The sequence below is a fragment of the Mauremys reevesii genome, linkage group 5, assembly GCF_016161935.1.
Source record: "Mauremys reevesii isolate NIE-2019 linkage group 5, ASM1616193v1, whole genome shotgun sequence".
Classification (NCBI taxonomy): Eukaryota; Metazoa; Chordata; order Testudines; family Geoemydidae; genus Mauremys; species Mauremys reevesii.
This window is the reverse complement of record NC_052627.1, coordinates 83,776,661-83,796,563: the sequence shown is the minus strand read 5'-3', so window position 1 is coordinate 83,796,563 and position 19,903 is coordinate 83,776,661. Positions and strand designations below refer to the sequence as shown.

Sequence of the window (19,903 nt, the reverse complement as noted above, 5' to 3'; positions counted from 1 at the left end):
GAGCGTCAAAGTAGAAATAAATACATGCTTTGCAAGATTTTAATTTAAAATATGACTAAAAATTAATGCAGCAGCTTTAAAAGTCATCTACAAGGATTAATTTGTTTAGATTTGTTCATTTTTCCAGCTGTTTGGTATTAATGAAAGATATATGTTTAAGCAAGGATCATCCCACTCAAACTTCATGGAACACTCAAGAAGTAGTCATTCTAAATGTTATCTCAATGGCAACAGGTAGGTTGTAAACACAATTATGACCTCATTGCCGGATCAAGTAGGAAGGCTGGATAACTAGTGTCTGCCCTTTTTTCAAACTGATCTGTTTTAATGGCACAAAAATACATAGAAATTTTGTTCAAGTCAACGTTTTTCTTATAATTTTGAGGGTTGTGGGGGGATGGGAAGGGATTAGGGACTATACCAGAGTAAAACCTAGTCCCAACTATAGAATGAACAAAGTTTATATAGTTCTATACCTAGTGTGTCTTGCAGCTCTTGAAACTAAAGTGTAAGTCCTGTTTTACTTTGTGGCATTCCTTGATGTGTGTAAAACTGTAATTACCTCAACAACTAGCTATTATAGTTAAAGACTGTATGACAGAAGTGGTAAATCTGGCTTTAGTTAGGCATACCTGCCCAATAAGCTATCACTCTAAGTCTGGTACTAGTTACAAGTGCCATGTAGTATAAACTCTAAACAAATTTTATTTCCTCCTCTGGAAACAAAATCCTTTGAAATTGTATTTAAAGTGCTAAATGGAAAGTTTCCAAGAATCAGCAATGGAAAAGCTACATTTATATATTGAAATGTCTGGGGTTTTTCCAATACTCATTTTATGTACATGTGCGGTGCTAATATCCATTTTACATGCACCTTTGACCATCTCACCCACACTCTGCTCACAAATTCATCTCTACTGGGACTGCCTGTAACATTCCAAACATCTGAGCAGCTTCAGACAGCTGCCATTAAAAAACAAACAAAAAAAAAAAAAACCACAAACAGCTGCCCACACCAGGAAGAGAGGTATTCCATCCATGAAAAAGATGGAGTTTTCCAAATTTCCCTCAGAATCACACTAGTTTGAGGCCCATGCTTATAATAGTCTGTACTGCCTGTGACCCAGGAACTTCTTGGTCCAACCTGACAAAGAGTAACAGAGGTGCACAGGGTTTTATAGGGATCTCCTGAGTCAGATATATGCATCACAGTTCACCAAAAGGTGATGAGTGAGGTCTCTACCAAGAGCTGTAGCCCGCTGTGTATCATGATCATTGCTAAATGTTTGTAAGGATAATATTTAAGAAGTTATACCTTGATGCAGAAAATTATGTTCTTAAGGCCTTAAAGGTAAGGCAGGTCACCAGGAGTGACATGTCTCAGATATGTTCCTTTCAGACATGAAGTAACTGATGCTTATCTGCCTGTCTGGTCATATGGGCATCGTATGCCTCTCAATGTATACCTATTTGCATACTGAGCCATGGGGGTGGGGAGGAGAGAGACTGGAAAAATCTAGGGGAGAGGAAATTTATAGGACAAAAGAGCAGGGGTGGCCTCTTCCTGACTAAGGACAAAGGATTCTTAGGGGATATCTAGGGGTACAAGGAAGCACAAAGGATCCCTCACCAAAGAGGCAAGCTAACAGCATGTTTGTCTTATGAAAGGAGGTTAACAGCCTACCTGGCTATAAGACACAATACATGAGTATCTAGTTAATAAAGCCTAGGCTCTAGCATGCATGTTATGAATGTATACCCCCCCATCCCATTTGTTTTCAATACTTCTACTTGCTATTATTTGAACCTCTGTGGTTGATTAAATAAACACACTTAGTTTCAGATCTAAGTGTTGTGTGCTAAGTGGAGCAGTGATCTGATGTGAAACAGGTAAGCTGGGGGGTACTGTTTCTTTGGAAGCAGTGAAACTGAATACTGAGAGCATCCAGTGGAACAGGTTGATGCTTGGAGGGCTTGAGCTGTTCCTGATGCTAACCAGTACAGAGACAGCAGGGCCTGCAAGGCCTAGGGGGGAATGCGTGTGTTGTCTGTGGCTGCTGGAGTTAGGGGGCTAATGCCCAGCAGGCACAGACAAAATTTCCTCACGCTAAGGTTAGGTGGTAATGAGGTGGCTCAAAACACTGAGTACCTCTGGGAAGCGCATCACTGTTACAGGTTTAAAGTTTAATATTGCAACCCATCTGGGCTGGATATGGGAGTTTCAGACCACTTGAAAGGGAAGATACCAATATTCCAATGGAAACTCTTCTAGCCCTAGAAGGTCCTGTTAAAGTCAAGAGAATATAGGTAAAGAAAAGCTGGCTGGAGGTCATATTTAGAAGTTTCTAAAGTTATGAGTTTGCTCTTGGAAGCCTGCACAGATAGCCTCATGGTACTGAGGGATCCTGCCTTGAAAAGCAGACATGAAAAAACAGTACCAATAAAACTGTTAAAATTCTAAATATTTCTAATATATTTATATAAAACACTGTGAATAAGTGTTTTATTGACACTTGTTTGGGATGATCTGTATAACACACTGCTTCCCACTTTGAAGCAACAAGGCCATCTCAAATAGGCACCAATATTTTATACTAATGTGGTCCATATTAATGTTGAATGAAATGATGTACACAATATACATATTTCATTCTGTAGTTTCTAGCAAGATGCAACCAGCATCTCGAAACAGGCATCACAATATTTATATACAGCTGTATTTATCAAATTAAATACCCTTCCTAAAAAGTGTATTAACTGTATGATTAACAAATCAGGTCTTCAGACTTCCCCTGTCTTCTCTCAGGGGATTTCAAAAAATTTTTCTTCAGCACTCAATGCTCATAATATCCTGACCATTAAATGTAAACTAAGTTAACTACAAAAACAGAAGTGTCTAGAAGGGCATAAACATCAATATATCATGACCTTTCAACCGCTGTAGCTTTTATCCATCACTTCTTGCTGTATTACACCTAATTTGGAACGTAAAATCCTTAGGGTATGGATCTACCAGTTTATTTTTAAGTATCATACACACCTACATTACTCCATAAATAGCATCGAGTAGCAGTTCCCAAATTACGGTCCATGATTTCTGGTGGTCCACAGAGCACTTGCTGGTTACATGGTGCTAAAATATTATCTTCCTTTCTTTTCTGCTGCTAAACTGCACTTGAAGACATCTAAAACCCCACAAAGTTCTTTCCCAATGTAAGCAATGGCTGTAGTCGCCACAGGGATGTTTTACAATGTGGATGGGATATGAAGTGGTCTCTGCAAATCGAAGGTGGGTATGTCACAAGATACTATTATGATGAAATTTGATGATCCTTGGCCTGTGGGATAAATGTAACTGTCATACACAGACAGCATGGTCCAGTGGAGAGGATACTGGTCTGTAAGACAAGAGAAGTGGGTATTTATTGCTAATTTGTGTGAGTAAGCATGTTCACCCTTTTCTGATTTAGTTTCCCCTATCAGCACAAAATGGATGTTCTTTGAGATACAATGTCCATGTACAGAGTCCACAGGTGCTAAGTGCACATCCAGTGTGCACCCATCAGAATGTTCTAGTTGGCAGTATTCCTCAGGGCAGGTTATGACCCCTTCCCTTTCTTATGGAAGGGTACAAAGGGCAGAACCACCCTGCCACACCCAGTTCCTTCACCACCACAAAAGCTCACGACATCTAGACTCTGAAACAGCAAGGGTGGCACGTGGGATGTGGAGTATGTATATGGACTAACCATCTCAAAGAACATTCACTACTGTACAGCTAGCCAACCTCTTTTTCTTCAAGTACTAGTCAGTGTGCATATTCCACAGCTGGTGACTCCCCAAGCTGTGACCCTCACTTGTGGCAGGGGTATTGGGAGTTTCTGCGAATACTGATTGTAGAACTAATCTCCCAAAACCTGCCGCACCCCTGGCTGCTTGCACCACTGTGTAGTGCTTAGAAAATGCATATACTTGACAGCCAGGTTTCCACTTTGCAAGCATCTCGGCTAGTCAGTCTTGCTAGGGAGACCACATAGCTGGACTGTAGCAGGGCTGCCCGGGAGAGGGGAGGGAAAGAGGGGCAATTTGCCCTGGGCCCCACAGGGGCCCCACAAGAGTTTTTTGGGGCCCCTGGAGCGGGAGGTCCTTCACTCACTTTGGGGGCCCCGGAAAAAACTCTCATGGTGCCCAGGCCCCCAGAGCTTCTTCCGCTCCGGGTCATCATCTGCAATTTGGTGGCAGGGGGTCCTTCCGCCAAAGTGCCCCGAAGACCTGCAGCAGGGGTCCTTCCGGCACTTCGGCGGCAGGTCCCGGGGTGAGTCTTCAGCGGCAATTCAGCAGCGGGGGGTTCTTCTGCCCCGGGACCCGCCACTGACGTGTCGGGTCTTCGGCGGCAAAGACCCCAGACCCCTGAATCCTTTTGGTGGCCCTAGACTGTAGTCTAGTGGATTGGGCCCGAACCGTGTTGGATGTTTACCTACCTGCTAGCTGATAGTATGTTCTGATGCACTGGGCAATCCAGTTTAGACTCAGACTTTAAGGTCAGATGGGACCATTATGATCATCTAGTCAGACCTCCTGCACAATGCAGGCCACAGAATCTCACCCACCCACTCCTGTAACAAACCCCTAACCTATGCCTGAGTTATTGAAGTCCTCAAATTGTGGTTTGAAGACCTCAAGCTACAGAGAATCCTCCAGCAAGTGACCCGTGCCCCACACTGCAGAGGAAGGCGAAAAACCGCCAGGGCCTCTGCCAATCTGCCCTGGAGGAAAATTCCTTCCTGACCCCAAATATGGCGATCAGTTAAACCCTGAGCATGTGGGCAAGACTCACCAGCCAGACACCCAGGAAAGAATTCTCTGCAGTAACTCAGATCCCATCCCATCCCATCCCACATCCCATCACAGACTACTGGGCATACTTACCTGCTGATAATCAAAGATCAGTTGCCAAATTAATTGCCAAAATTAGGCTAGCCCATCATACCATCCCCTCCATAAACTTATCAAGCTTAGTCTTAAAGCCAGATATGTCTTTTGCCCCCACTACTCCCCTTGGAAGGCTGTTCCAGAATTTCACTTCTCTAATGGTTAGAAACCTTTGTCTAATTTCAAGTCTAAACTTCCTGGTGTCCAGTTTATATCCATTTGTTCTTGTGTCCACATTGGTACTAAGCTTAAATAATTCCTCTCCCTCCCTAATATTTATCCCTCTGATATATTTATAAAGAGCCATCATATCCCCCCTCAACCTTCTTTTGGTTAGGCTAAACAAGCCAAGCTCTTTCAGTCTCTTTTCATAAGATAGGTTTTCCATTCCTCGGATCATCCTAGTAACCCTTCTCTGTACCTGTTCCAGTTTGAATTCATCCTCCTTAAACATGGGAGACCAGAACTGCACACACTATTCCAGATGAGGTCTCACCAGTGCCTTGCATAATGGTACTAACACCTCCTTATCTTTGCTGGAAATACCTCGCCTAATGCATCCTAAAACCACATTAGCTTGTTTAACGGCCATATCACATTGGCAGCTCATAGTCATCCTGTGATCAACCAATACTCTGAGGTCCTTCTCCTCTGTTACTTCCCACTGATGTGTCCCCAATTTATAACTAAAATTCTTATTACTCCCTAAATGCATGACCTTGCACTTTTCACTATTAAATTTCATCCTATTACTATTACTCCAGTTTACAAGGTCATCCAGATCTTCCTGTAGGATATCCCAGTCCTTCTCTGTGTTAGCAATACCTCCCAGCTTTGTGTCATCCACAAACTTTATAGCACATTCCCACTTTTTGTGCAAAGGTCAGTAATAAAAAGATTAAATAAGATTGGTCCCAAAACTGATCCCTGAGGAACTCCACTAGTAACCTCCCTCCAGCCTAACAGTTCACCTTTCAGTACGACACGTTATAGACTCCCCTTTAACCAGTTCCTTATCCACCTTTCAATTTTTATATTAATCCCCATCTTTTCCAATTTAACTAATAATTCCCCATGTGGAACCATATCAAATTCTTTACTGAAATCAGTTTGATATTGACTGTGCAGAGTGAACAGAAGCAGCAAATGGGAGTTTTCTGCAAGGGAGTTCTCCAGGTGAAGGAGGAGAGACTAAATGACCTGTGGGGTGAGTTTGCTGGATGCTTGCTTGCATTCAGTTTAGTATGGTCTGCTTTGGAAGCTGTGTATTGCGCCAAGTGACCTGCATGGCTAGGCTGAAAGCTTACTGACGAGAATCTAGCCTGCTGTCATTTGATCCTTAATCCCTTTAGGATCGCTAGACAAGCAGGGCAGGACTAACTGAGGGAGAAAGCTGCCTCTTCAAACCCTTTTAGGAAACAAGGGGAGCTAGCAAATGGGGTTTTTTGTGGGGGGGTTCAGAGACACAGATACACACTAAACTTAGGTTAATCACCCCCCCCAACCAAAAAAATCAAAACAATAAAACATCCTACAAAATAAAAATAATGCCAGCAGAAGTCCAGCAGAAGAAAGGGGACTATCCAGTTTATTGCACTGAATGCAGCATGTATGATTGCCTGCCTTGTGGGCATGTGGCATGTGTGCATATCATAAAAGCAATACATGGCCCTCAGAGACCAAGTACATTGAGGAGGCTTTCAGAAACACAGTTAGTTGGGGATTGGTCCTGCTTTGTGCAGGGAGCTGGACAAGATGACCTCCTGAGGTCCCTTCCAACCCTGATATTCTATGATCCACCCCCAGTCTGACAGCCTCTATGTTGTTGAGGAAGACGAAAGTTCCTGGGAAAGATCATCAAACTGGAGCAGATGTAAATGATCCCAAAGCTGGGACCTCCTTCCAGATGTCATGGTATCCTCTCACACCAAGGATAACCCTCTCCAGGGAAGGGGACCCCAGTTATTAGGAAGAGACAGACAATAGTAATGCAGGGATTTGATTATTAGAAATATAGGTAGTTGGGTTTGTGATAAGTGGGAGAACTGCATGGTGAATTGACTGCTGGGTGCAAAGGTTGTGGACCTCTTGGGACACCTAGATAAAAATAGTATCGGGGTAGCCGTGTTAGTCTGTATCCACAAAAGCAATGAGGAGTCCAGCAGCACCTTAAAGACTAACATTTATTTGGGCATAAGCTTTCATGGGTTAAAAAAACCCACTTCTTCAGATGCAACCAGATTGCTAGCAAAAATTAAAAAGGTCAGAAGAGTTTATTAAAATAAGGGCTAGGGGAAAGCTGACAGGTACAGAGGAGCATACAGCTCAGACAGGCATTCCTTAGGGATTGGTTTATTAAAGGGGTTTCTGTATATCCTAGTAAAGAGAAGAGGATAGAAGTTGATAAAATACAGGTAGGAACTGAAGAGAAAGTCAAAAGAGTCCCATTCAATTAAAGCACTTCAAAGCAGGCAACTACATATTGACGAATTTTATAAACATTTGTATACAAATTCAAGGAGTTTTTCATACTAAGATGGGGGGACCTGAGTGCCTGGTATTAACAGAGGATACAGATATACCATATTGTTCCGAGTATAGGCCGCTCCTGATTATAAGCCGCACCCTTAAAAAGTTTGGTGCTATTTTAAAAAAATTAAATTTTTAACTTTTTTTAACTTAAAGAAAATATACACATTAGTAGAACAGTAAAACAGTATTTTATTTAATGAATAGGAAGACATGTACCAGTATTTCTAACACTTAACACTTTTGGTAGTCCTGCTTTTGACGGCATATGTTATATACTCAGAAATATTGAAAACTATTTTGTAGTTATACTGTAAATAAAGAAGGGAAAAGGAATGGACAACAAGGAGACTGATGGGAACAGTTCTCACCCTCTCCCCTGCACAACAATCAACAACATTAGCAAATGTTCTTAGGGTTAGGGATCATGGCCCTCCCCCGAACTCCTGCCCCATCCAACCCCCCGCGTTCCTTGACACCTCCCCCACCCCAGGGACCCCTGCCCCATTCAACCACCCCTTCTCTCTGTCCCCTGACAGCCCCTGGAACCCTTGCCCCTGACTGCCTCCCACCGCCCCATCCATCCCCTGATCCTTTCTAACTGCCCCACCAGGACCCTTGCCCCTATTCAATCCCCCTGTTCCCTGCCCTCTGACCCCCCCAACCCGATCCACCCCCACCCGAACCCCTGCCCTCTCTCCAACACCCCCTCCCTGCCCCCTTACTGCGCTGCCGGGATGTGGCTGGCGGCACTACAGTCCGGCCACGGCTGGAGCCAGGAGCCCCGGGATGCTGGGCCGGGGCAGGAGTCACGCAGCCAGAGCCCGGAGCTGGAGGATGTGGCGGGAGCCGGACGGCCAGAGCCAGGTAGCTGGCCGGCCACAGTAGGGTGGCCGGGAAGGGATGCGGGGCCGGGGCTGGAGCCAGGCGGCGGGGGACAGGGACGGGCGATGCGGCACCGGGGGATGTGAGGCCGGGGCCAGCGCCGCCCAGAGAATTCCGGGGGCCCGGGGTCTTCGGCGGGGGGACCCCTTCTGTTCCGGGACCTGCCGCCGAAGTGTCCCGAAGACCCGCTGCGGGGCGCCCCCGCCGCCGAATTACCGCTGAAGCGGGACCCGCCGCTGAAGTGCAGCCCGGTCTTCGGGGCACTTCGGTGGCGGATCCTGGGACGGAAGGGCCCCCCGCCGCCGAATTACCGCCTAAGACCGGGCTGCACTTCGGCAGCGGGTCCCGCTTGGGCAGTAACTCACCAGTGGGGTGTCCTTCCGCCCCGGAGCGGAAGGACCTTCCCCCCCTGAGCGGAAGGACCTTCCCCTCCCCGCCCCACAGGCGAAGACCAGGAGCAGAAGAAGCTCCTGCGCCCGGCCCCGCAAGAGTTTTCCGGGCCCCACGGAGCGAGTGAAGGACCCCGCTCCGGGGGCCCCAAAAAACTCATGGGGGCCCCTGCTGGGCCCGGGGGCAAATTGCCCCCCCTTGCCCCCCCGGGCGGCCCTGAGGCCGGGGCCAGCGGAGGCGGGTACACGGGGCCGGGCGCCGCGAGGCCGGGCGCCAGCGGAGGCAGGGCGCCGCGAGGCTGGGCGGGAGGCAGGGCCGGAGCCGGGCGGCGGGGACATGGCCGGGGCTGGAGCCGGGCGGCGCGAGGCCAGGGCCAGTGGAGGCGGGTGCGCAGGGCCGGGGCCGGGGCCGGGCGGCGGGGGAGGCGGGGACGCGGCCGGCGGAGGCAGGTACACGAGGCTGGGGCCGGATGGCGGGGGGGGGGGCGGGGACGTGGCCGGGGCTGGAGCCGGGCAGCGCGAGGCCAGGGCCGGCGGAGGCGGGTACGCGGGGCCGGGGACGCGGCCGGGGTCCGAGCCGGGCAGCGGGGGAGGCTGGGACACAGCTGGGGCAGCCCAGAGCCCTCTGATTCCCGGCCGCGGCTGGGATTTAAAGGGCTCTGGGCTCCCCGCCGTGGCTATTGTCCCGATTGTAGACCGCACCCCTAGTTTAAACACTCACATTAGGGGGAAAAAGTGCGGCCTATACTCGGGACAATACGGTAATAGGCATCACAGAAACCTGGTGGAATGATAAGACAGGTACAAAATGTATAGGAATGTACAAGGTATACCGGTACAAAACATATAGGAATGACAGATGGAGGTCATGCTGGTGGGGAAGTGACAGTATATGTGAAAGCAAGCATAGGGTCAAATACAGTAAAAATCTGAAATGAAAAACTACTATAGCGCCTCTATGGATAGAAATTCCATGCTTGAATTATAAGAATATAGCAGTAGAGAAATACTACTGACCACCTGACCAAGATGGTGACAGTGATTGTGAAATGATCAGGGAGATTAGAGAGACCACAAAAACCCCAATAATGGGGAATTTCATCTACACCCAAATGTCACTGCAGGATGGGATGCAGAGATAAACACCATTATTGCTTCTTCGAACAGCTAGTCCTGGAACCCACATGGGGAGAGGCAATTCTGATTTAGTCCTAAGCAGAGCACAGGGTCCAAGAGGTGAATATAGCTGAACCCACTCATTAATAGCAACCAGGGGCGGCTCTAGGCACCAGCGGGCCAAGCACCCGCTTGCGCGCGCCCTGGGGGGGGTCATTTTTTGGCTCCGTGCGCTCCCGCATGCCTGCGCACGGGTAGGGAGCCGAGCCCGACGAGCGGCGGCAGCCCGCAGTGGCGGGTCCGTCCGTCCCCCGCCGGCCCGGCTGAGCCCGCGCTCGGCATGACCAGGCGCAGGTCCGCCGGCCCGGCTCCGGTGGACCTGCCGCATGCCGCGAGGCCCATCACGCTCAATGCCCCCTCCCCCCCCGGCCGGAGGAGGAAGAGGGGACCGCGCGACTGGGGGGAAGGGCGCGCGGGCGCCGCTGGCGCTTGCTGGGGGCTGTTTTGCCCCTGCCCTGATAGCAACCATAATGTAATTAAATTTAATATCCTTCTAGGGGAGAAAATACCAAAGAAACCTACCACAGTAGCATTTAACTTCATTTTTCTGTTGTCCCTGTTTTTGAAGAGGCTAATTAAATGGAAACTAAAAGGAACAGTCACAACAGGGAAATGCTGGCAAGCTGCATGGAAATGTATTAAAAACACCATAATAGAGACTCAAACTAAACATATACCCCAAATCAAAAAAAGAAACAGTAAGTGTACCAAAAATGCCACTGAGGTTAACTGAGTAAGAGAGGCAGTTAGAGACAAAAAGACATCCTTCAAAAATTGCAAGTTAAATACCGAGGAAAATAGAAAGGAGCATAAAACTCTGCCAAGTCAAGTGTAAAACCATAATGAGGCAGGCCAAAGAAGAATTTGAAGAGCAACTAAGCAAAACGTGCAAAAAACAAACAGCAAAAAAAGGGTGGGTTTTTTTTTTTTAAAGTACATCAGAAGCAAGAAGTCTGTTAAACAATCAGTGGGGCCACTGGACGATTGACGTGCTAATGGAGCACTCAGGGAAGACAAGGCTGCTGCAGAGAAGCTAAATTAATTCTTTGCACCAGTCTTCACTGCAGAGGATGCAAGGGAGATTCCCACACCTGAACCATTCTTTTTAGGTGACAAATCTGAGGAACTGCCCTAGATTGAGGTGTCAATAGAGGCAGTTTTGGAACAAATTGGTAAATCTAACCATAATAAGTCAGCTTCTATACCAGAAGACTGGAAGAGAGCTAATGTGACAATTTTTAAAAAAAAAGGCTTTGGAGGCAATTCTGACAATTACAGGTTGGCAAGCCTACCTTCAATACGAGGCAAATTGGGTAAAACTATGGGAAAGGACAGAATTATTAGACACACAGATGAACACAGTATGTTGGAGAAGAGTCAACACGGCTTTTGTAAGGGAAATCATGCCTCACCAATTTATTAGAAATGCTTTGAGGATGTCAACAAGTACATGGACATGGGTGATCCAGTGGATATAGTGTACTTGGGCTTTCAGAAAGTCTTTAACAAGGTCCCTCACCAAAGGCTCTTAAGCAAAATAAGCAGCCATAGGATAAGGAAGGTCAGTCCTCTCATGGATTAATAACTGGTTAAAAGATAGGAAACAAAGGATAAGACGAAAAAGGGTCAGTTTTCACACTAGAAAGAGGTAAACAGCAGGATCCCTCCAGGATTTGTACTGTGACCTGTGCTGTTCAACATGGTCGTAATTTATCTGGAAAACCGGGTAACAAGTGAGGCAGAAAAGTTGCAGATGATACTAAATTACTTAAGAGTTAAGTCCAAACCAGACTGTGAAGGGTTACAAATCTCTCTCAAAACTGGGTGACTGGGTAACAAAATGGCAGGTGAAATTCAGTGTTGATAAGTGCAAAATAATGCACACTGGAAAAAAATCCCAATGATATGTCCAAAATGATGGTGTTTAAGTTGTCTGTTACCTGCCAAGAAAGATTTTAGAGTCATCATGGATATAGTTCTCTGAAAACATCCACTCAATGTGCAGTTGCAGGCAAAAAAGCTAACAATGTTAGGAATCATCAGGAAAGGGATAGATAATACAGAAAATATAATATCACAATATAAATCCATGGTATGTCTACACCTTGAAAGCTGCATGCAGTACTCATCACCCCATCTCAAAAGAGATATTAGAATTGGAAATGGACAGAGAAGGTCAACAATAATTATTAATGGTGTGGAACAGCTTCCATATAAGGAGAGGTTAAAAAGACTAGGACTGTTCAATTTAGAAAAGAGAACTAAGGGAACAACTGAGTTAAACTGCCACCATCAGGCATTTTGTTAGTCTGTGGGATGCTGAAGACAGACCAAAGGGCAAACCTCAGTGTCGGTAGCAATTGTCTAATGAACCGCAGGAGCAGCCCATGCACCAGGTGAATCATGATGTGAAAGTCATGTCCTTGACATTGAGGGAAATGTACCAGTCTTTCTGGTCCAAGGAGGGAACAATGGATGCAAGAGAACCATCTTGAACCTGAGCTTCTTGACACTGATATCTGAGGTCCAGTATTGGTTGAACCCTGCCCCCATTTTCTGGGGGATATGAAAGTAATGCAAATAGAAGTCTCTTTCCCTCTGTTAATGGTGCTGTTGAGGCTGTTTCCCAAGAGTGAGAAAGCACTGCAGTGCTTGTCCAAGCAGATTCTCATGGGAAGGGTCCCTGAATAGGGATGAGAATGGGGGACAGTTGAGAGAAGGGAAAGGTACTGAATGGTGTAACTTCTCTGGATCACCCCCAGCACCCAATAGTCTTGGGGTGATACTGAACCAGGCCTGTTGGAAGTATCTCAGGTTCCTGAAAGGAGGGGATGATGGTATGCTGTCCTCACATGTCACATCAAACTTGCTGCATGGTCAGCACTAATGCAGAATGGTGCTACTGGGAGGTAGATCCTACGGCATGCTTCCTCCTTGAGGCCAGATAGCTCTGGCTGTCTGAAATAGGAGTATGGCTGTTGGTGCCACTGATCAGGCTGGAACCTAAAGAGGTTTGGGCATACATTCCTAATGATTGAGGGTGGCCCTAGAGTCTGAGGGACTTCATCACCCCATCTATTCTCTTGTGAAAGTGAGCAGCCTTCAAATGGCAAGTCTTCATTTGTTGTTTGCAGTTCTCCAGCAATACCTGCTGAAATCAGCCAGGAGTGCCGCCACATGGTAATTGCTGTTGCCTTATCTGGGGCATTCAGGGCCAACTGTAGTGTGGTTCTAGCTACCCAACGCCCCTTCTCAAGGATCATCTGGAATTCATCCTTGCAGTCCTGTCTAGCTTGTCAATCAATTGTTACAACACACTTGATGTGATCATATTTTGCTAGGACAACCTGACAATTGGAGATCCTCATCTGGAGGGGCTGCAGTAGGAGTATGCCTTTTTGGAGAGCAAGTCGAGGCATTTTGCCTCCTTGTCCTTGGGGGTTGACTTCTGGTGGCCCTAGTGAGTTCTCTCATTAGCTGCTGTCACCACCAGGGACCCCAGTACTGGGTGGGAACAGAACTGTTCATATCCCATCACCGGGACCTGATACTGCCTATCTGCTCATTTTGACATGAGTGCCACAGATGCCAGAGTCTGCTAGAGGATCCTTGCAGGTTCCAAACATCCCTCATTGATCAGGATCATGACATGCTTCAGTACTAATGAGTGTAAAACACCTAGGAATTTGTGCAGCATATCTTGTACCTCCTCTGTGAGCAGGCAGAGCATGAGCAGTGCTGGACTTCCTGAGCTCCTGCTGGAACCTGGCCTGGAGTATTTGCTGCTGGAGCTGGAGCTCAAGCTCCTTCTTGCATGCTGAACTCTGGAGGAGCAGCTCAGTTTTAAAGGGCCACAGCCTGCACTGCCTGCCCACTAACACTGCAGTGCCCCAGAGTTCCTCACTCATCACCCTTGCAGGCAGGGGGCTACACCAGCTGCCTATGCACACCCCCAGCTGGGCAGCCACTTCAAGGTAGGAGGTGAAGATGCTGAAGTTCACAGGCACAGCTGTGAGCCACCACTCCGAGTAGTCCACCCTGAGGAGCATCCCATAACATCTTGTTCAGAGTTACGAACAATCTGGAAGAAAAAAAGTCACTGAAAGTTTGCAGATAGAAAAAAGTTGGGAGAGTGGTAAATAATGAAGAGGACATGTCACTGATACAGAGCAATGTGTTTTAAGACAGCTAAATGTAAATGTCTTCATCTTGGAACAAAGAATGTAAGCCATGCTTACAGGATGGAGGACTCTATCCTGGGAAGCAGTGACTCAAACATATTTGGGGGTCATGGTGGATAATTAGCTGAACGTGAACGCCCAGGGAGATGCTGTGGCCAAAATAGCTAATGCGATACAGGGAATCTTAAATAGGAGTAAAGAGATTATTTTACCTCTATATTTGGCACTGGTGAGACTGCTGTTGGAATTCTACCCCCTGAGTTTAAGAAGGATGTTGATAAATTGAAGAGAGTTCAGAGAAGAGCCATGAGAATGATTAAAGGATTAGAAAACACGCCTCATAGTGATAGACTCAAAGAGCTCAATGTATTTAGGAGAAAATTAAAGGGTGACTTGATTACAGTCGAAGTATCTACCTGAGGAACAAATATAATGGGTTCTTTAGCCTAGCAAAGAAAAGTATGGCACGATCCAATGGCTGGAGTTTAAGCTAGGCAAATTCAGAGAGAAAATAAGGTGTACATTTTTAATGGTGAGGGCAATTAACCATTGGAACAATTTACCAAGGGTTGTGATGGATTCTCCATCACTGAATTTTTAAATCAATATTGGATTTTTCTACAAGATGTGCTCTAGGAATTGTTTTGGGGAAGTTTCGACTTCCTATATAACACAGACCATAGACTATATGATTACAATGGTCCCTTCTGGTTTTGAATCTATGAATTTGAGCAAAAAGTTAATTATTTCAATTGAGTGCATCAAATAGAATCTCATTAGTATAGCAAGTACTTAAATGATTTTTTACTGTTGTATAAATGGTGATCTTAATTTTACCATTAAAACAGAAAGCCTGACAAGTGAGTCTTGCTGTCCACTTGTCGTTCCCTACTCCTAAAAATCAAAGAGCAAAAGGTATGTTAAACATTAGGAACTATAGGCAGGTATAATAAATTAAGGTTTTGTTTACTTGCAAATAGTTCTTACAATATAAGCATCCAAATCTGCCAGGAAAAGGTCACTTTAGCAGTTTGCTAGGTGCTATACTCAATTTGCAGAAGACTAGATTGCAACCATCCTGTTTTTAACTGTAAGATGCAGCCTTAGATGGTAACAGTTCACAGCATGCAATGCACCATCTTATCCAAGCAGAGCCTCATTTTATCAAGATGAAGCATCACAAATTGGGACCTGTTTTTTTCATAAGACTACACCTCTGATTCAGAGGTAAATTTGGCCACAGGCCACATTGTAGAACCCAGTGAATGACACTTTTCTATAATCTGCTCTTGGGTCACCCATTCTTGCACCATTAACTCTACCCTAGAAGATAACTATGGAGGTTTATGCATTGCTCCTCCAAAATCTGCATATCAGTATTACATATACTTTGATAGTTTGGGCCAGTTTCTGCTTCCTTAAACACCCAAGTAATACATACACAAGTAGTCTTATAGAGCAAGGATGGCATAATTTGACCCTTTATAAATTTAAGTCTCAATATTTGGACAGACAAGATCAGTTTGGGTCCTAAAGGATTTACGAATCAAAGCAAATGCTTTGATTTGGAACAAAATACGAATTCTAAATGAAAGCGGTCCAGAAAGTTTGACTTGAAATATCAGTTATATCTCAATTTATTTAGGAGACAAAGTGAGCTGGTGAAATCAGCTGATATTCTACTTTTACAAAGCGCCGTTCACAAAACACATTCCAAAATGCATTCCAAACACAATAATGAATAGCTATGAAGTGTTAACAGGGTGGTGTAGGAGGGCAACTTAGACTAAGAACACCATTGTGGTGAATCTCCAAAGAGCCCAGAAGCAATGTTTTTTTTGATTCATGCTTTAAGAAAAGGAGTCAATGACAAAGCTATCTTATCTATCCTACTTCAAATACAAAATTGAGGCAGCAAATTTCACTACGGGACTACTAAAATACTATTGGTGGTTTTTTTTTCCAGAACCCTTTTTGGATTCACCACATTCCTCAGGGCACTAGAAAGTTTTTATACTACAGCAAACAAACTTCTTACAAGACACTCATTTGTCTCAGCAGTGCCTTTCTTCTGACACAATCTTTTAAGTGTTTTCTAAGCGTGGTACTCATGACCTTCAGTTTCTGTTAATTTTTTTCCCCATTTTTAATAGAACACTTCTACTAGGGAATCAATTTTCATTTGCCTTTGCCTTATTAGTAAAACAAAAATTCCAGACTTCATGAATACGTAGTCTGGGATTTAAATGTCTTCAGTATATATTCTCTGAAGTCTCTAATGGTTTAACGGCTTTATTTAATACAAGTTCTGAACCATCGGATGTTTATTCATTCCTTTGGTGACACTGAACTGAGTAGGTCTAGTCAGACAGGATTCCTAAGCGTAATTACAATTCAAAATAGGTCTGACTTAGCCCTGGTCTATGCTACAAACTTATGTCAGTATAGTTATGTCACTCAGGGATGTGGAAACCCAATTCCCAACCTAACTTTCGGTGTAGGCAGCACTATATCCAGGGGAGGGATTCCCCATTAACATAGCTCTTCCACATCCCTGTCATGTGGAGTACCTATGTCAATGGGAGAGTTTCTCCCATTGGGGTAGATAGTGTCTGCACAGTAAGTGCTACATTGGCGGAGCTGAAGTTCTGTAAGTGTAGACAAGCTCTTACTCTGTATGGGATATTTCTTTCTCCTGCTCCCCAATTTCAGGCATAACCTGAATATGCCAGTGTTAAATTTCAGACAAGAGATGTAGTAGATTCATCACAGATGTATTAAAGACCCTATTCAGTACAATTTTTGCCTCTTGAAAGTGATGTAGAAAATGATAGTTGGATGGTTTCTTATTTCATCCATTTTCTTATATTGGGGTTTACTTGCCGTACAGGTTTATTCTTCTCTCCCATCTCATCATGAATCTGTATTTTGGTTTAAAGACACAGTTGACTCAAATTCATAGTTTCAGCAGGGATTTCTATATATTAGTATTTTTCCCTAAGATTTCTTTTAACATGGAAGCAGTTTCATCTTGTTAGAGCACATGAAAGTCAGGTGATCTAGGTTCACAGTTACTGACTCATTGATTTTGGGCCAGTGACACTTCTGTGCCTCTGGTCTCCTGTGTAAACTGTGTTAACCACTTTTGTGAAGGTATCTGAAATATAAGCATAAAAAGCATTGTCAAGTGTGAAGTATTATGGTCAAAATGGTCCTGCTTGATAAGTGAAATAGACTTTATAGAATCATCTAGGTGGCCCTATGGGGAGAGGACAAGAGGCTCCTTCTTTCACTATCTACTGCCTTTTACCTTGAGTTTATTAGTGTAGGGTCTGTTCATTTTCTTGATGACTAATTGGCATTTTCACATAGATAATCCAGGAAATAATCAGAAATCATGTGTGTTGAAAAGTTCTTTAAGGCATATCTAGGGATTCTGACTACTTGGATAACCAACACATTCTGCAGTAAAAGCACCTTTTCTCAGTACCTTTCACAGTGAACCCTGTACTAGAGCCCTTTTATTAGGCAACCTTCTCTGTCTTGAGACCACTCTGAAATATCCCAGCGTATCCAGTACAACAGAAGGCCACCTCAATTAAATAACTCGTTTATCAGTCATTTCACTGACGTAGTGTTTCATTGTATTTAAATCATCTATTTCATACTGCATATTCAATATGATTGACTAAATTTTTTAAAGCATGCACAAGCAAGGGTAAAGCTTTTTGGTCAGTGAGCCACAGCATTTGAATTATAGACATAACCTTAAAGCAGTTGTCTCCAAGCTTTTTAAGCACAAGATCACTTTTTGAATTTAAGTGCAACTCACATTCTACCTCAAAGAAAATGTAGAAACAGTAATATCACAAACCCAAACACCCTTTGCCCTGCCCCTTCTCCAAGGCTATGCCCCACTCACTCCATCCCCGTTCTCCCCTCCCCCCCCCCCCCCGCCACTCACTTTCATCGGGCTGGGACAGGAGTTGGGTGCAGGAGGGGGAGTGGACTCTGGGATGGGGCAGGGGGAGTTGGAGTGGGAGGGGGCTCCAGGCTGAGCCTGGGGAAGGGGTTTGGGGTGCAGAGGGGGTTCAGGGTTCTGGCTCCAGGAGGGGACTCAGGCAGCAGGTTGGGGTGCAGGTTCTGGGAGGGGGCTGGGGCAGGACGGGTTCGGGATACAGGCTCCAGCAGGGTGCCGCTTACCTCAGGCAGCTCCCGGGCAGCGGTGCAGCAGAGCTAAGGCAGTCTCCCTGCCTGCCCTGGCCCTGCACTGCTCCCGGAAGTAGCCAGCATGTCCAGCAGCAGCTTGGGGGGGCCGGGGGGGAGAGGACAGAAGGGCAGGTGGCTCTGCACTCTGCAGCAGGCACCTCCCCCAGAGCTCCCATTGGCTGCAGTTCCCCATTCCTGGCCAATGGGAGATACAGGGGTGGGGACTGCAGGCGAGGGCAGCACACCAAGACCCTGTCCCCTTCCTTCCCCCAGGAGCCACTGCTGGACATGCCAGCCACTTCTGGGAGCAGCGCGGGGCCAGGGCACTGGCTGCACTGCTGATCAACTGGTCCTTTGTGGAGCCTCTTACCATATCAGTCTCAGTCACTGAGACTGAATGTCAGAGGCTCCATGATCAACCAGTTGATCGCGATCTACCAGTTGGTGACCACTGTCTTAAAGCAATTTCAACTGATCTGCTTCCAATGGCAGCTCGTGGGACTTCAATTTCCTGAGTCTTTATTGGGGAAAAAATGCTGTATTGTTAATATAGCCATGCTCACCAAGACATCCCATTCACTGAAGACAGACATTGAAAATACAGTGATTTCTAAATCCTCTGATTTTTAAAATCCTAAGAAATTCCAATAATAGAAAATTAACTTGAGAATGTTATAGTTGCACAGAGTTAAACACTCAGTCAGGAAATGCCAGAACTATGGCTGCTCATAGATTGATGACCCACTTCCACATGTGTTTTAAATCACACTTCCTTTAACTCATGCTTACATTGCTTCTCATAATTGTTTCTCCTATTCCACAGTCTGACATCATGATATCTGCTTCTTAGTTGTCATGCTCTCTGGAGTTTAGTTTCTCATCATCCTCTCAACCACATGGGTTCCAGCCAGCAAATTCTCCTGGGCTATCTCACCAGGATGCATCTCACTGTAAAACGTTCCTGGATACTGTGAATCAAAATTCCAATCCTCTTCTTGACACTGTTTGAGGACTGACAGCCATGTCATAGAATCATAAAAGATTAGGTTTGGAAGGGACCTCAGGAGGTCATCTAGTCCAACCCCCTGCTCAAAGCAAGACCAATGCCAACTAGATCATCGCAGCCAGGGCTCTGTCAAACTGGGCCTTAAAAATCTCTAAAGATGGAGATTCCACCACCTCCCTAGGTAACCCATTCCAGTGCTTCACCATCCTCCTAGTGAAAGTGTTTTTCAACAATATCTAACCTAGACCTCCCCCACTGCAACTTGAGACCATTGCTCCTTGTTCTGTCATCTGCCACCACTGAGAACAGCCTAGCTCCAGCCTCTTTGGAACCCCCTTCAGGTAGGTGAAGGCTGCTATCAAATTCCACCTCACTCTTATCTTCTGCAGACTAAATAAGCCCAGTTCCCTCAGCCTCTCCTCGTAAGTCATGTGCCCCAGCCCCCTAATCCTTCTCATTGCCCTCCACTGGGCTCTCCAATTTGTTCCCAACCTTTCTGTAGTGAGGGGGGGGCAAAACTGGATGCAATACTCCAGATGTGACCTCACCAGTACCAAATAGAGAATAATTACTTCCCTTGATCTGCTGGCAATGCT

At 45.6% G+C, this 19,903-nt stretch overlaps 1 protein-coding gene and 1 long non-coding RNA gene across 13 annotated transcripts in view; one reads left to right on the top strand and one right to left on the bottom strand.

The window, feature by feature from the left end:
* Nucleotides 1-19,903, bottom strand: part of MTUS1 (microtubule associated scaffold protein 1) — a 195,804-nt gene that overhangs the window by 36,302 nt on the left and 139,599 nt on the right. Inside the window, exon 1 of one of the 8 annotated variants that reach the window (XM_039540305.1) lies at nucleotides 3,045-3,291. The exons of the other annotated variants lie outside the window; for them this stretch is intronic. Coding sequence (XP_039396239.1) covers nucleotides 3,045-3,092 — 48 coding nt within the window. The 5' untranslated portion in view covers nucleotides 3,093-3,291. Of the gene's footprint in view, nucleotides 1-3,044; nucleotides 3,292-19,903 lie in introns of those variants that run through there. 8 annotated transcript variants of the gene reach the window in all.
* LOC120406073 overlaps nucleotides 3,364-19,903 on the top strand; it is a 209,173-nt gene continuing 192,633 nt past the window's right edge. For all 5 annotated transcript variants that reach the window (XR_005599065.1, XR_005599068.1, XR_005599069.1 and 2 more), the window contains exons 1-2: nucleotides 3,364-3,437; nucleotides 6,061-6,139. This is a non-coding gene — a long non-coding RNA (uncharacterized LOC120406073). The remainder of the gene's footprint in view (nucleotides 3,438-6,060; nucleotides 6,140-19,903) is intronic.